At 38.1% G+C, this 17,165-nt stretch overlaps 1 protein-coding gene across 1 annotated transcript in view; it reads right to left on the reverse strand.

The window, feature by feature from the left end:
- The window catches only part of LOC135479352 (uncharacterized), a 39,491-nt gene extending 28,539 nt beyond the window's left edge, over positions 1-10,952 (reverse strand). Inside the window, exons 1-2 of the mRNA XM_064759176.1 lie at positions 10,825-10,952; positions 3,634-3,852 (exon numbers count right to left, since the gene is read on the reverse strand). Of these exons, the coding sequence (XP_064615246.1) occupies positions 3,634-3,852; positions 10,825-10,942 (337 nt within the window). The 5' untranslated portion in view covers positions 10,943-10,952. The remainder of the gene's footprint in view (positions 1-3,633; positions 3,853-10,824) is intronic.
- Between the last annotated feature and the right edge of the window lie 6,213 nt (positions 10,953-17,165).

The following is a 17,165-nucleotide window of genomic DNA, read 5'->3' on the forward strand; positions in this document are numbered from 1 at the left end:
ACGTGTCCTGCTGAGTCAGCCAAACCGACACACGGGCCCAACTGACTCTGATTCCATGTTGCTGGACTGCCTTGAGCAAGGGCTGAACGCCGCTGTAAGCCGCTGGACTGTCCGGGTCATAGTACAATGCATGGAGAGCGTCATCGACCGGGTCTGAGTCTCTACCCGCGAACGTTCTCTGAACCCGCTTCCGTACTCGCCGCCGTGGTGACGGTGGCTGCAGCTGCTGGCGAGCTGGCTGGCGGCCGGTGTGAGGCCTAGTCCGGCGTCGTCCTTTGTGTCCTTGTGTAGTGAGTGAACCTATCCCAGACAGCGGATATATATTACCCAGTGTACATGCATTTGTCAACAAAATTCAGTTCCCTCACAGAGCGCGGACTCAACGACACCTGCGTAGCATCAAAATTGCACACCCTCCAGGTGACACGTTTGCAACATTCCCTACTACTGGTGGTTTCCGACAGAAATTCTTCTACTAACACATCAGACTCCAGGACTAGTTCTTAGGCAAAATGAAGTCGCTCACAGCGGATTTTTGCGCTGAATTTATTTATAATTTATCACCTTGAGGTACATATTAGAATTTTTTATGGCATGTAAATGCGAGGAAATGCATACTATTTTCAACTGTATTTGTTTGATATTTAAGTTTTCTTCTCCTTTAAGTATTTTCTCTGTGTAATTTCGAAGCTAACATAAAACAAAATTGACAGAAATAAGTGGTGTTTAACCTCATTTAATATGTCAACAGCCATACTGACAACACTGGAAGCATAAATGCCTAAAAGAGCTACTTCAGTGTCAAATGCCGTATGTCTCGAAAGCAAGGTGAAATGATACGTGTCGAGATAATCTGAACTGCTTTCATAAACTGTAAAAAATGCATGGTATTGAAACCGCTGTTGTTAATTTCGGGGGATAATACAAATTTAAAGCTTTCCATCGTTTTCAATTTTGCCTGGTTTGACGTCATGCAAGAACACTTGACGTCAAAACGCACATGACGTCATTCCAACATAAATCCCTTATTCCACGTTTCATCTTGGTGATTCATCGTCACATAGGTCGAAAAATTTTACGGAAAACTGCCGAAGATTTTGTTTTTGAGGACTCTTCACTAGTTGGGGTTAAAGGGCATTATTCATCGTAAATATTTTTTAACCTTGCTGTTAGCTGTGTTCCTTACGGTATCTCTCATATCATTTTCATCTCATATCATATCATCACAACTAATGTTAATCTTTACCCTTTTCAAACACAAGAGGCCTTTTTCAAGAGGAATTTATGCATAAAATTATTACGAAAATGACGTTAAAATGATTTGTTCGTGTCATTGAAATGTAAGCTTCATAAAACTGCACATTATCTACCCTATAGTACCCTAGTCTTAAGCCAGGTCACGTAGGTCACTGACCTAATTCCTTGGTGGCTGCTAGCTCACCTATCTTAGCAGTTTCCAGTGTTGTATAAAGGACGCACCCATCGAATGATTACACCATTTCGAGTTTACACCTGACTATCTCTTGATCCCTTGAGTCTATCTCAAGGGGTATTTGAATACAGTTCTTTCCCTGAGTGATCAGAATTGTTCCTTACAAAACGAAAATGCAAAATTATATGCACAGGGGCCTACTTGGCCTACATGTGCGTTTGTGTATAAACCTAAGTGAAAATTTGGGCAAGTAAAGTTTAATGGGGGCTTATAATGCTCCAATTGCACTGCACAAAAACCAGACCCATTTTAAACCCATGCGTTCTAGTTTCAAAATGGAATAGGATGCCGGAGAGGAATGCTAAAATCTCCTAGTATTTTATGTCAAATGTTCAACTCTCGACTGTGCATGTGTTACAGTTTAAAACTTACAAGTTTGTAAAACTTATAATGCGGGTCGTTTTATAACTTTTTCAAACTTTAGAATCATGATATCTCTATAAGCATCTACGAAGCAGACATTTTGTGACGGGTAAATATCTGGTGTAATCTAAAATAATAACAAAAGGAACTGGTACGGTAAGGCGGAAAATCGGCCTCAGAGAGGCACGATATAAAGTGTCAATTTTAAAACCCTACTACAACTCTGTGTATTTCCAAATCCGAGTATAAAACTTGGCCAAGTGCCCATATACGACATATAGCCATGGAAGAGATGGTTTCTTAGTAATAAATCGCCAAATATGCACACTCGATCAGAAACGTCAATTTTTGGTTGAAACAATGTATCGACGTTCACCTTTTTTCTTTGAAACTGTGCCCAGGTCCTTTCGATTGGAATTGAGCTGTTTTCTTTTATGCTTTTAGCTTTTTTTTTCTTTTACCAAAATTCCCTGGTTGTGCATGTTGAATTGTTTGTCTTAAATCTAAGATTTAAAGCAGAAATTGAAGAATTAACATACACAGAAAACAGAATGCATAAAGTGACAGTTTTGGCTCATCTTTCACTTCTTTTCCTAGCTATACCAAGTACATCAGAGTTTAATACTGTTTGACTTAAAATGGAGGAAATGACAGGATTCAACATGTTATGCTATGGAAGAGTTAAAAATCTTATAAATGTAAGAAATACTCACGTAAAATAGACAAACATGGAGTAGGCCTACACTCCTGTACTGACAAATACCATGTACCCACAAGGAATATGTGTACATTGGTGGGAAGAGATTTTCGAAACTTAAAATACTGAGTTAATCCAAGACAATTTTTGGAATAAAGTGTTTAGGGCTTGGTACATATGTCAAAATAACATGAGCTCCTTAACAATAATTAAGTAGGTATATTTTGTCAGTGTCTATTCACAAATTATACGATTTTGTTTGGTAAAGAATGGTATACGACATGAATAATACATAAAAGAGATAAAGTGAACACAAAGGTAAAATCAAGAAATAAACCAATTTCTGTTAGGGATGTATAGCGGCAGTTTTATAGTCAATAAGGTGGACCAGTATATGAACGTTGTTTTTAACCTTGTGCACCCAGCTGACTAAAACTGCCGCTATATGCCCATAGCAGGAAACATTATTTCAATTATATCACCTGCCCAAAACGTTTAAAGCCGTAATACGTAAAAAAGACGTAATTAAGTAGGAAAAACCTACAGCCATGTAAATACGTTCAGACCCATACACAGTAGTGTTCGAAACTGTCCAGCGAGCGGCCTACGGCGCCATATTCTCCAGGTATAACTGGACAAAAGGGGGTGCCAGTCTACACAGTCACTGATTTCAGTCCGAAGAGTAACAAACTGATGGCAAAAGTGGCTGTTGAAATTAACGATGCCGCCAGAGGCTGTTCTGGCATGTGATATCTATCCATTCATTTTTTCACGCGCGTTTTAGCACGCGCCCCGCAGGCAGTAAAATATGAGATTTATGATCTTTGATCTACTTACTACTAACAATGCGATAAACTATCGATGACGTCATTAGGTTTTAAAGCTATTTCAGAAGCTACAGTCTTAGGTTTGGTGCAGCTCCAATTGTGCTAAAAGAGGCTCTGGCACGGTCTTTCCAAATATTTATAAAAATATTATTCTTACCAAAACATTGAAAATATTTATAAAACTATATTAAGATGCAATTTCTAAAAAAATAAGCATTTAGGCCTATGTTCTTATAATGACAAATTCTACGTACCTGGTATTGGATTGGGTTCACAAAAGTAGAGGATATCTTTGATATTGCTGGCCATCTTTGACACCTCATTATATAGCAAGATGTTTCTAAGGTTCCACAATAGAGCCTGTATAGCCACGATGTTATTCCGTGTGAAATAACCAACATTCATCAAATGTAGACAAAAGTCTTTCGGATCTGAAATCCTTTGTAATTCTTTCGATATCATGTGTCCACAACCTGAAATATATAAACAGTTGACAAGTTTTACATTTTCACAGCTTAGCATATGTGAAACAGTATTAAAAAAATTGGGGCGTGGTAGGGGGGAGGGGGTGTTGGAAACTGCGTTATCTATAGCACCCCTATAGCAAGGAATAACCCATTTTGCATTTTAAAAAACATAACAACTGCCAGTATAATCAAGGAAAACTTCAACACTCAAGAATTAATCTTTTAATTTTAACAGAAAATCTGGTGTCTGAGTGAAGCTGGAATTTGTTCTGTTATTATTAGGCAATATTGTGACGTATTTCACAGAATAATCTGCTGCAATAGCAGAATACATTCTGACTGACAAAACAACTGGTTTTAATAACATTGTTGCCTTTTTAGATTCCAAAATAGAAGACAGGCCAAAGAAAGAACACAACTTAAATTTGAGAATTCTTTATTGTGCGATAGGTCTGAGCAATATAGCCGTCGAGAATCTGTGCGCATATCTGGTTCGGAACTTAGAGCGGATGAAACAACACATGACGCCGTGTGTCGACTTGCAACATCTAGGCCTATATCCGTTCTTATTATACACATAAGTGTCCAGCGCCTACTATATTATGTAGTAAACACAATTGTCCAATATTTTTAATATGTTGTACAGTTGTAACTGTGACGTCACACGTACGGACTACTTTCTGTTTGTCAACAAGCAGACGACACAACAAGATGTTCGTCCGTGCTCGTCCAGAAAAATCTGTGTCTCCGGACAGTCCGTTCTGCCTCACACCAATTTCCGAATGTCGCCTTAAACCTGATGCAGCTGTGTGGTATTCCTTCACTCCAAGGGGAGAGCATCGTTTGGGAGAGCTAATGAAGAGGGCAGCCGAGGCTGCTGGACTGAAAGGCCGTAAAACTAATCACTCGGTCTGAAAAACAGCCGTCCAAACCCTTGTAAAATCTGGCCTCACTCCACAAAATTATGCAGGTCACCGGACACAAATCCCTTGATTCTAAATTAGATCACGTGGAGCAGAAGCAAAGGCCGAGTTTACTTCAGGGCAATCGCGCCTTCAGTCAACCATCTCCAGCGCTTCCACTCCTTGGCCAGTCAGTTCAAGTGCACACGAACGTAGTTTTCACGACTTTGATGCCATCAACTTCCGCACAGAATCCTACGGATAATCAGCTAACTTTGTCAGCAAACTCTACTTCTCTTTCATGCTCATCTTGTAAAGATTACACTAGTCTGTTCGGTGGCGCAATAACTGCACTTTTGATTTTCACTGAAACGTCTGCATTCCTTTTCTTTACACTTCTGTTTGTAAAATACCGCTTCGGCCACGTGCTCCTGACCCAGTTTTCCGTCAGCCAATGAAAGTGCTCCATTCAGTATTCCATATTCATCCGCAACCAGCTATCCGCCATAGTTACGCGATATGAAATAATTAGCACGGTTTTACCCAATTTCTTTAGCGCTCAAGTTTATTTACTTACGTTTTTGACAAGTGAGTGTATAATAAATAGGTTATGGATTGTATGGTCCCGTATGGACCATACAATCCAACAACCCATAAATATTACGAACGACGACATTTCCCGTTCTTATTTCATCAGACCATATCAATCGCACATCATCGTTAAATTCATATCGTACCTAAAACGAATTTCAAGAAAGACCTCCCATCCACATCTCGCGTGTTCATAAATGAAAACTTGACCAAGGACAGCTATAACTTGTTCAAATCGATGCTCGGTTTGGAAGAAGAGACACTAATTCACAGTAACTGGACGCATGATGGGAATCTGTTTTATCGTCTACGCGAGTGGGGTCAAGGCCCTCAGGTGTCCAGCAAACGCGACCTATCTACTTTCGACCAAAAACTAGCTCGTACTGTGTCATGTAATGGTCGTGGCATCAATCGGAATTCATGTTTTGATACTTGGCACGATGAGCTATGAATAATAATTGTGAAATAATCACATGAGTGATAAGGCAAACATTCTACTGAACAGTTACACGTTTTTTCATTATGTTGAGCCTCAGTGTCTAGCACTTAAAATTCGGGTTTCTTGTTCGTTTATTTTGGTTTTTATTTTTTTGTTCTTTAGCCAGCCTTACATTCTGGTATCACATTTCGTGTAGGTTTATTTGGTCGAGGGCTGATGTCCAAAGGTTGTGTCCCACTTAATTTAATTATGCACTGTTTCTAATCTAATTTGATACAGTTATTTTTAGCAAAATTCTGTCCATCCATTGAATCGTAATGTCTATTGTGTGGCCATATTGTATAATTTGTTTTCTTTTATTATGCGGAGATATTGAATCGAACTCAGGTCCTCTCATCTCTCCATATACACCTCAACGTTTGTGTTATTAAAGTGGACATAAAGTCAGCCACTAAAGTTGAATTAATTAATAAAGTAGCATTCCAGAAATGTTCTAAAAAGATTTTAACAATTCTACGCCGCTTATCAACAAAACAAATAGCAAACAATCGTCAGTACCTAGCCACTCATTTGGTGAGGCCATTTTGCCATGTTATAGCTATCTAAAGTAACGTCACAAAACCTACGAGCTCTCCCGTACCGTCGGTAATAAGCCATGTGACAATGAGAAAATACAAACAAAAACGCCTAATACCCATCCAAACAGTATCAGCTCTGTTCCGTGTTCAAAGGGCCGATGTTTCTTTTAGTTTGGCCCTCAGTCAGGGCGATGTTTGTGGACCCAAGGTTCGTGTTTTAGTGGTCCTGCTCGTCCTCGTCCTGCAACGGTGTAAGTATTCGGTCTAGCTGGCTGTACCGACTTCAGGTAATCTACCGACTCTTTCATTCAGATTTTGCACATAGAGTGAAAGACAGCATAATTTAATTTAAGAAGGGAACAATGCTGCCAGTATTATTATGTGGCTGAAATCCAAAAGAATATTTTAGGTTATGTAGCTGCTTTCCTGAATTGGATGCTGTAGCTCTCTTGAGGGTGAATGTTAGAGTTTACCCTCTGGTTAGATAAAACTATGTGCAGATGATATTGTTACTAAAACGAAATATTACTGTCCTGATGTGGTAGAGGTGTCTTGTGTATCATGTTACATTCTCATAGACTACAGTGTATCCGGATAGGACCAGGCAGCTGTTAAATTGTTGAACTAAATGAATGGAGATATTTCTGTTTTTAGTAATTGTCAGTTGTGACAAAACTATCAGTTGTCGAAATTTAGATTAATATTTCTTTACAAGTTTTAACATTACTTATATACAGATAAGACTGTAAATAATGTTTTGAAATGTTTATTGAGTGGTCAGTACTAGTGATGTTTTCACTGATTTATTTTTTATTTATTTGATTGGTGTTCGAAAGAATATTTCACTTATACGACGGCGGCCAGCATTATGGTGGGAGGAAACCGGGCAGAGCCCGGGGGAAACCCACGACCATCCGCAGACCGTGCCACGTACGGCAGGAGAGGAAGCCAGCATGAGATGGACTTGAACTCACAGCGACCGCATTGGTGAGAGGCTTCTGGGTCATTACCTTACGCTAACCAACTGAGCCACGGAGGCCCAGTTTTTGCTGATAAAGCATGTTTGTGTATATGTATAAATAGGTGATGTGAGAATTGCAGTTGTAATTCTATGATAGCTATTCTGGGAACTGTCTTGTGATAAGATAAGATAAGGTAATGTTCTAGGCATTGGCTAGTAGCAGTAGAGGATGTGACTTTTGGTTCTCATGGAGTGATGTAAATCTGAATTGTGTCTGTATATGAAATGCCTTTTCATGATAAAACAATACTTCACTGTGAGTGTATCTGGTGTATATTTTTGTACATTGTAGCTTTTTATTGTTTCTCCCTCACATCTGTACCACGCCTGCGTTCACCAACTCCTAATAAACCATAACAGCCGCATCAGACGGTCTACATGTGTTCATTCCCACACCTTTACAGACTGAATTATGTATTAGCCAGGTGCCGTCGTGTCCTTAAAACTAACCGCAAAATCCATAGCAGTTTATAGCAGAGATATCTGTTTATCCACTATAAGAAACCATACTGACAACCGAGAGCTAACGGGTTTATTGACATGACAGCCAATTATCACCTGACGCTTTCAGCGCTAGTAAGTAGCCAAGTTCATACTTCTACAACATGGCTACCCGGAGTAAATTGTCCGCCAGTGCCATATTCCCAATGCTGAACTTCCTCTTCTCGGCTTTTCAACTTTATAGCATTTTTTTTTACATATTTTGCTGTGATAACTGTGTCTTATATCATTTTTTTCTATGTATATACAGTAGCAGACTGCAATTTGCTATTACGGAAACGCATCTTACTGACAGATTCTGTAACAATGCAATTCTTATATCTGGATATCACGATCCACTTCGTCGTGATAGAGGACATCTTATTGCTAACCACCTTTCTCAGTTTGAACACATTATGTCTAAATTTAATGAGGAGTGAAATTGCAGACAAGTTAAATACTCTTCTTTGTGTTATATATAGACCACCTAATATCGTCCTAGAAGAATGGAATGAATTATGGGACTATAGAAATGCTAACCGGGACTTATTTAGAGATTCTTTGTCAACCTGTCATTGGGGCTAAATTAACCAACATGCTGATGTTGATTATTGCTGTGAATTATTATCTAATAAGACAGTTGTTGTGAAATTGAAAAATAAAAGTGGGATGACGTCTGAAAATAAGCGAGAAATAATAGAAAAAAAACGCTGTCGTTCATTTAATCGTTCGCGTTGTCAAAAACAGTAACCAATATCAATCTGTACAAACAACAAAGGAATAAAGTTACATCATTAATCACACCAGCAAAACTAGACTATACTGAAAGCACCAAAGTACGAATCTCAACCTGTAAGATGGCAGATAAAGTTTGGTGGAAAATTGCAAAAGGCATGCTGAAAAATGATTCAAAACAATATAAACCTTTTCCCACCTATTGTTACCTCTGATGGTTTTACTTACCGAAAAAAAATCCAAAGCATCTGTGCTGAGCAATTATTTCTTTAATTTATGTTGTACCAACGATACTGGATACTGGTACTTTTGACTGGCACTCCTGAAATTAGTCTTTCTGATAACATTACTACCTCAGATGAAAAAATGGAGATTTTAAGTAATATAGACACATCGAAATCGTTAAGCCCAGATGGTGTGAGTCAAAGAATTCTTTTCTAGAATAACTTTCCCAGTTCTTTAACCTTTTAGGTTTACCACAGTAAATATCTTGCCTACACATAAACACCCGGGTGTTGTCTCTTCTAACGTTGGCTCTTGGAATGCGCACGTTGAAAATATTATATCTACAGCCAATCAAAAAATGAGCAATATTTTGTACTTTTAAATACAAGTTAGATCGTATTAGAAAACATGTGTAAAATATCCATAAGAGTTAGCATGGAGTGCGCGGACACATATCCAAAAAGATTGTCTTAGCGCAATATCTGGTGTTACGAGAAGCACTTCACTTGAGTTGCTAGCTGTATTTAGAGATAGGACTAATGAAACTATTTCTCACAACATTTTCCTACTCACATATTACACCTCTGTTTGACTCAAATGAAAGCTGACAGAACCCTTATCCCCAATGTTTTTCTTATGAATTCACACATTTCCCGTAGCGAACAGCGAACTGTGACCGGAATTCCTTGCCGCTCACTATAAGATTTACAAATAACGCCGAGTATATTTCACAGGAATGTATAAATATCCAGACCACCTCCGTTGTTCTATTGTGGATGGAAACCTGAAAATATTGATCTCTGTCCATGAGGAACGACTGTAGACTACTGAAGGACGATCTTCTTAATAACCTTAAAAACGCTTAAATGGTGAAAGTAATTAAACTGTTGAATACTAATTTTTGTTCTACAATTTATATAGTGAACATAGCGCCGTTTGGACGGAATATCTGCGTCTGGACACACGACAGATGTAACAGCCACACGTTTATTGTTCAGGGATAGCAGTTTAGATGTTACCACTAACATTGATACTTCCAGTTAATGCCGTTCATATATCACAGTCTAAACGCTTTATCCGAAACAGGTAGCTACAAACTCTTATAGCGACTTAATTTGTCTAAATAGTCATTAGAATATCTGTGCGAATTCTTTAAATTATGTGTTACTCTGTATCACGAAAGTCTGAAAAAAACGCTCATCTGCCCACCAGTCGTACCATTTATTAGCCCCATCCCAAGCTGTACTTCCTTTGCACCTCTATTGTCTTTTCTCCATCCTTCTGCACTGCACTGCACCAAGAACTGTATTGCACATATCACTTAGTACTATGAGCTGCTCTCACAGCTAATCTTGATTAATAAAACTTAAAAATAGGAATACTTTCCAGCAACACTCAGACAACAGAATTTCTATTAAATTTAACAAATTTGTTTTCGAAAAAATACGTACTGAATTTCTAAGACTTAAATAGCTATCCTGACACAATCTAGCTTGATAGTTCATTTGGTAGAGCTGTGTACATGAATTCAAACCTAAGTCGTATTAAAAGCTGGCCTTGTACTCAACAGTTCACTCTCTTTTGAAAGAAATGTTGCAGATATTTGCGAATTTCTCTGTTTTGTTGGATAACTTCCTATGCGGTAACCTGTCCTATAAAGCACTGACTGTTGGACAAAATGTCAGCACTAACTGAGGCGTTTTATTGCTCTTCCTGAACGCTAAAGACAATTCGGGAGCGTAGTCGTCCATCGCTGAACTACAATTAACATCACTGCATATTTTTTACCTAACTCGGCGTAAGCATTTACACGAACACCTACAGAATAAAACCACAACTGAGGCAAAGTGACAAGAGGCCGAATTTCAAAGACTACATGTGACCATTTGTCAGCTGTTGTCGCTGCTCTGGTTATGCCCTCTGTACTAAACTCTTTCTTATTGCCATAATGTCCTTGTTAAAATGATAACACCCCTTAATTTGTTAATCGCTGAAGGTATAACTTACCTTGGAGCAAAATCTTGATTTCCTTCACCTCTTCGTCGTTTATATGCCGTGCGATGTGAAGGATCAGCTTGTTGAACCGCACATTTTCTGAGGCATTCTCTATATTGTCGCTTTCCATAGTAAACGCTGTAGAACAATCAATTACCATATAGATGCTTAACTATATTAATTTGAAAATTGCAGAGTTTTCTTTTCTTAAATTCATTTACCAAATCCAATTTTTAAATTACAGTGATGTGTAAGAATTAATAAGTCGATAAATGCTTTACGATATAGGGAAGACAACAATAAAACTACATAGATTTTGTAGCAAGGCTACTAGAGATCTCGCCTATAGGGCGTCAATGCAAATCTTAAGCTACCAACGCACGTAAAATACTGAATTAGTGAATTTGGTAATTTACAATAATTAATATGCACAAGAAGCATCAAAGATGGAACATTCCCTCGTTTTACTGTGCTCTGCATACCTACAACCCCTGAGATCAATACATTTTTGTACCTGTTAAGATTCCAGTCCTAACATTTTGTTGATCATTGCTTTCCATGTTACTGGACACCGACGCCGACGCTCGGAGTATGACATAAGCTACGCCTGTACTCTGTACAGGTGAGCTAATATAACAAACGTTATGTCTTAAGGAAGCAATAGTTTGTAATCAAGGCCCGATTTAACCAAAAAACTTAGGGGTGAAAATGAGCTTCTTGTGTAAGAGGTAAAAATAGAATCTTAGAGCTCTTGTTGATCATATTTAGATAAAAAAGCTGCTGTTGTTTCTCTCGTTCAATCTATAGTATAAACTATTATAAAAATCGGGACCTGGTTTAAGAATGCATGTTTTGGTATTTAAAGTACACATTACTTACATGTACCTCTCTGGACAATCTCTTTCACCATAATGCTGGCCGTCGTCATATAGTGAAATGGTATTGAGTAGGTCAAATAACATAATTAAATCAAATAAATACAAAATACACACATAAATAAATATCTACCTCTGGAAAGGATTTCAGCCTCAGAATTCGCAGATTCACCGGTATCCATGTGGCTTCTGGTGGAAACAAGCTGATGTTCTGATGTCCCATGTGCCTGAATGTAATCTGTCACCTCTTTTTCGAATGACTGCAATTCTTTTCGAAGTGCTGAGTTCCAATCCACAAGACTTGCAGCCATGCAAATACCAGTATACTTATACAGTTTATCGAGTAACTTCTTTAATAAGTCATAATCACTTTGGATGCATTTCAGTCCCCGCTGCACATCATCTACTGGTTCCCCTTTTATCATCTTCTGTCTTAGAATGTAGATATCATAATATATTTTACCTGTGTTTTGGGGCTGACTGGCTCCGGTTGCGGTTTGGTCAGAGTGGACACTCATTATGGAGACCTTGCTTAGACTGTCCCCTAGAAAACCAGTTCCCTACTGTAATTCATGAGTGGCAAGTTGAACGGGTCTACGAGTACATCACAAGGCCTCTCCATAGAGACATCCCTTCTCTTGCTTAACATCTTCATGGAAATGGTTTCTTTGGTCGCTATCCATCTTTTGCTCATACTCAGTGGTAAGTCTCTGACAAAATAAGATTATAACGTTAGTTAAATAAATACGTTAACGTTAACGACACGATAATATTTCACTGTTTTATTAAACAAGAACACGAAGCAAACTAAAGAGGCAGTTTATATTAAAAAAAAATACAGGTATTCTTGGGTGACGGTGGCTAAAGACAAACTTTTATAACCTTGTCACCAAAGTAGGCAGTCGTGTGGTCGTTTCCACTTTTTTCGTTCGACTATTTGGCTGCTACAAGTTCTAATTTTGCGTGCAAGTCACATGTGAGAAAGTTTGCCAGTAACAAGCCAAAGGTCAATGGTTAACATCGGGCTTTCGTGTTTCCCTGCCCCATTAAAATGGCAATATTCATACTTGTACAAAAGACACTTCAGAGAATTAAAAAAAAAAACAATAAAAGAAAAAGTACAAATTGTCATCACATTGAAATATATGCTTTTCTTTTTTTCTTTTCTTTTCTTTTGCCAAACGTCTGCATAGTGTTTATATGATATCGTGGTTTGAAAAACCGAAATGAAGCCTTTTGGGCTTTCTGTGTCAACCTAACACAGCCTAATATGGCGTTTTTTGTTTTTGCAGGAAACTTGACCGATGAGAAAGACCCCAGGGAGTCAAGGGTAAATTTAATCCAATAAAATTCAGCCTTCTTGCAAAAGATAAATGAACTATAACACTGACTTTTGGGCAAATAAACTGTATATAAGGCTGCCTATGCAGTTGTTGGATAATTGGAAATCACAGTGAGTGATAAATTGTATAAAGTTTTTCTTTTTTTAATGCAGTTGCTAGCATTAAGTGACTGCATGTCTGGCATATACCTGTTGAGAATAAACCCAAAAGTAACACAGTGATCGACCAAAACTTACTTATAGGAATTTTGCCTCACATTTTCGTACAGGAATGTAATTTATATATGGGGTTATATGATAGTGTCTTTTAACTTATCGGCTAGGGAATACTCTTGACAACGGGGTAAAACACCAATTAAACAAACAACCCCCCAAAAATATATTCAACTTTTCGTAAAATCAATGTTATTCACTATCAAAAGTAACATCACAGCCACTACACATTGATATGTTGGACTTCAATCTTATATTAAAGAATATTCAGATGGAATCCTTATTCTAATTCATGATGAAAGATGTCATAACTTTCCAAAAACCAGTGGCATTCTGGCTATTGGGAGGAGTTCACTATGTTTTGGCGAACACGGAAACCATTTACCTAAATTGCTATTGACTTTACTCTAAATCCTCTTTATGACACTGCCATATTTTACATTGTTATACATATTTTAGCATAATACACGTCATGAATTGTACTTTATCCCTTGTAGCATATGATTCCACAGCAGTATGGTTTTAGAGTTGGATTTAAGGAAATTCTGTTATAAAATCACAGTATAGTCTATTTGCGTCCATTGTGTGCTCTGTGGTACAGTGTGGAATTTGTTCCAACGGCTTATGTGCAGTTATTGGAAAACAAATATCTTTCCACGCCCGTTGTCCAGCTGGCCACTTGTGTTTGAATAATTATGACGTGTCCAGTGGCAATGAGTTCTTGTTGTCCAAACCAAGTTCAGTGAGTTTAACAATATGAATAAACAGATTCTAATTGCATTCTCTTTGCAATAATATGGCCATCTAACATACTGGCGTGTGGAGCTTGTGGTATTACATTTCACAGGCGGCAGGCAAATCTTGTAGCGACTGCGACTGATTTTACAGAAAGCTGATTATAGGTGGCAAGTTAAAAGAAACAGCATTTTGATTGGTTGGTTAAATTTGGGGAAAGTACTTTCCCTTGCGTTAGCAAAAATTTTTTTTTTTTTTGGGTCTCTTTTTGTTTGATGGATAAATAAAATGTCCCTTCCGCGGTCATGTCCGTGTAATTCAGCTAATATCAAGATGATACTTTGATTTTGAAATGTGGTGCTGTTAACACAAAGTATGATTAATACAGGCAGATTCTGACAATAAATTTACAGCATATGTATGTTCATTTGTAAATTCTTGTCGATCTTGTTGGTCGTGTTGTCACTTTGTGGAATATATTGGCAGTTGCCAGTAATTAAAACATAAACATGAAATTGCCATACGTGGGAAGGTATGGCAGCAACCTCTGGATGGTCGTGGGTTTCCCCCCAGGCTCTGCCCGGTTTCCACCCACCACAATGCTGGCCGCCGTCGTGTAAGTGAAATATTCTTGAGTACGGCGTAAAACAACAATCAAATAAATCAATAAACATGAAATTCAATTTGCAATGAATGCACCGTGTTATACAAGATGTGATGAGGACCAATAAACTAACAGATCAATAAAAGAATGAGCATTTTGGCACATGCGCAATGGTAGCTATCAGTTGTTGTAAATTTTACACATCGAATAGCCATCGATCCAGGCAGATTTTTAAACTTGTATTATTGTATTTGTAAACTTTAAACTTTATTATATATGCCCATGAATATTTTACCTGGGCGAGCATCCAATTCTCTTTCCCGATAATGCAAAGGACTTATCCCTAGGCACATTTATGTTCTTTATATGTACGTTATACTTAGGAATCATTCGTTATCTATGTGCGCATGTAACTGTTTTAACGAAGTGTCCGTATATGTAAACGTATAGCAGGATATATACACTCAAAGTGGTGCCTACCAGTTGTTACAGAAGCACAGATTGTGAGACGCTACCTCTAGACAGCAGGAAATGCGTTCTTTTTTAACTATAAGTAAATTCCAAAAAGGCGGGTTACTTCTGAACAGTAACAGGTACATGGTTAGGTTTGACACTCATTAAATGGGTCATTAAATCGTTGTGACACAAACACGGGCAGAAAGCAACTGTTCAGACGCATAATAGATAACTAGTTCATAAGGTGTTGCATTGGATTTTCAAGGTGTTTAAAATTGATACAGCACAACATCACGGTAACACAAGGCAAAAGAAAATCACGCAGGTAGTATGCATGTCGGCCAGGTTCTATCTTTAAACAGTAAACAATGTAAATGGAGTGACTATTAAGGTGTACGTATGTGGAAATTATTCTTAATATATGTTTTTGACTTCTGATTTTTTTACTGGCCGAGAAGATTAAAGCGATGACAAATGAGAGAGCATGTTTGAATACATGCAGGTATACAGTTAGTGGTCAAGAGGTACCCGAAGATTGAGGTTTAACAACAAATAGCTAAAAAAAAAAAAAGATTAAGCCAATTTACATATTAACCATCACAGCGTAACTCCCGTGACATTACTACTCCTTTCCTGAGTTGTTCATTTTTTTTGCTTCTGCCAAGCTATAAAGAACATCCTTCCATACTGTATCTTCACATATTCTTCTGAGCTATACTTTTTTATAGTTCATTAAAATTACGAGTGGCAGAAGTGGTAGAGAATAAATGTGACTCCCGTGACAGCTACAGTCAAGTAGCCTCACTGTGGCGCCAACCAATGTGATGTTTTGCTTTCTTGTTTGAAGATTTGAAAAGACATGTAAAAATGGGAAAAAGGAACAGCTGGATATTTTTGAGGAGTGTTAAGCTTGCGTGACTCCAATAACAGGAGAACGTGACCCCCGTGAGGAGTAGCAACATACTATATATTAATTTTAAATTCACTGTGTATTTAACTTCTATCAATAGTTTACACATCAGTATACACCTCTAATACCAAATTAATCAAACACAGAATTGTATCTATGTCTATACATCTATGTAAGATATGTACATTCAATATTGTGACGAGGCTACCCTCAGACACAGTTCTGAACTGTTCTATTTACCATTTTTAGTTGTGTTGTAATTCAATGTTATATAACCTGATAACTAATTTGAACCTAGCAGCATATTGTACTTACATTTATCCCATTTTCTCTTGGGTAAATTGTGCTTTAATTAAGAAGTAAAAGGTAGTTTCCGATGTTCAAATGACCTAGATAATGTACAGAAGACGGGCGTTTATCGACTGTTTAAGAACGACGGGCCGTAGGCCTCCCTGTCAGTTTAAGCTCTAACTTCGAGCACAACAGTTTTGCGACGACAGAGGAATAATGATTTTAAGGCATAGAAGTGAAACTAATAAAAAAACTGTCAGAAATGATCGATTTATTTCGTGGAGAAACTTGCAGTTTAAGTTGAAGTTTAAAAGGAAGGTGATTCTTGAAATTGTAGGGTTGCCAAGAATTCGATAATCCTGTGGAGCCGATTTCGGCGTAATCGGGCTAACAACGTCTTCAACTCAGATCACACTTTGTGTCTGGATAACGGCAGTTATGAGGTCAGACACCAGCCCAGAGGTATCTGACGACTGGGAAGAACAACAATGGAGTGTAAAACAGTGCTCAGAGAGCGGCGTTGTTCTTCAGACGGCCTCCGGGTGTATGTAACTCCTCAGGCTGGACTCATTCCGGTGGCCAGTTACGGATATTATCCTTGTATTCCGACGCCACCGTAGCTCAGAACAGTGGCTGTAGTGGCGTTTACTGCCATAGTTTGCTTGTAATACCAGCAATCCGCCGATTTTCGTTGGGTTACTTCTAATATCACATTGATAAATGCATGGATGCCCATGTTTCGCTTATCTAGATATAGTGCCTAGGTGCTCGTTGTTTGATGCCACCTCTTTATATCTCATACACGGGATGAGTGCCTATTGCCCACATGATGTCGGTAATGGTAAATATTTCGCATTTAAACATAACCGCCTGACCAATTATATGTAAATTCATTTCGCTTTTGTCCACAGAAAATTTAAGCTGTCA

The sequence above is a fragment of the Liolophura sinensis genome, chromosome 12 (genome assembly GCF_032854445.1).
Source record: "Liolophura sinensis isolate JHLJ2023 chromosome 12, CUHK_Ljap_v2, whole genome shotgun sequence".
In the NCBI taxonomy this organism is placed as follows: Eukaryota; Metazoa; Mollusca; class Polyplacophora; order Chitonida; family Chitonidae; genus Liolophura; species Liolophura sinensis.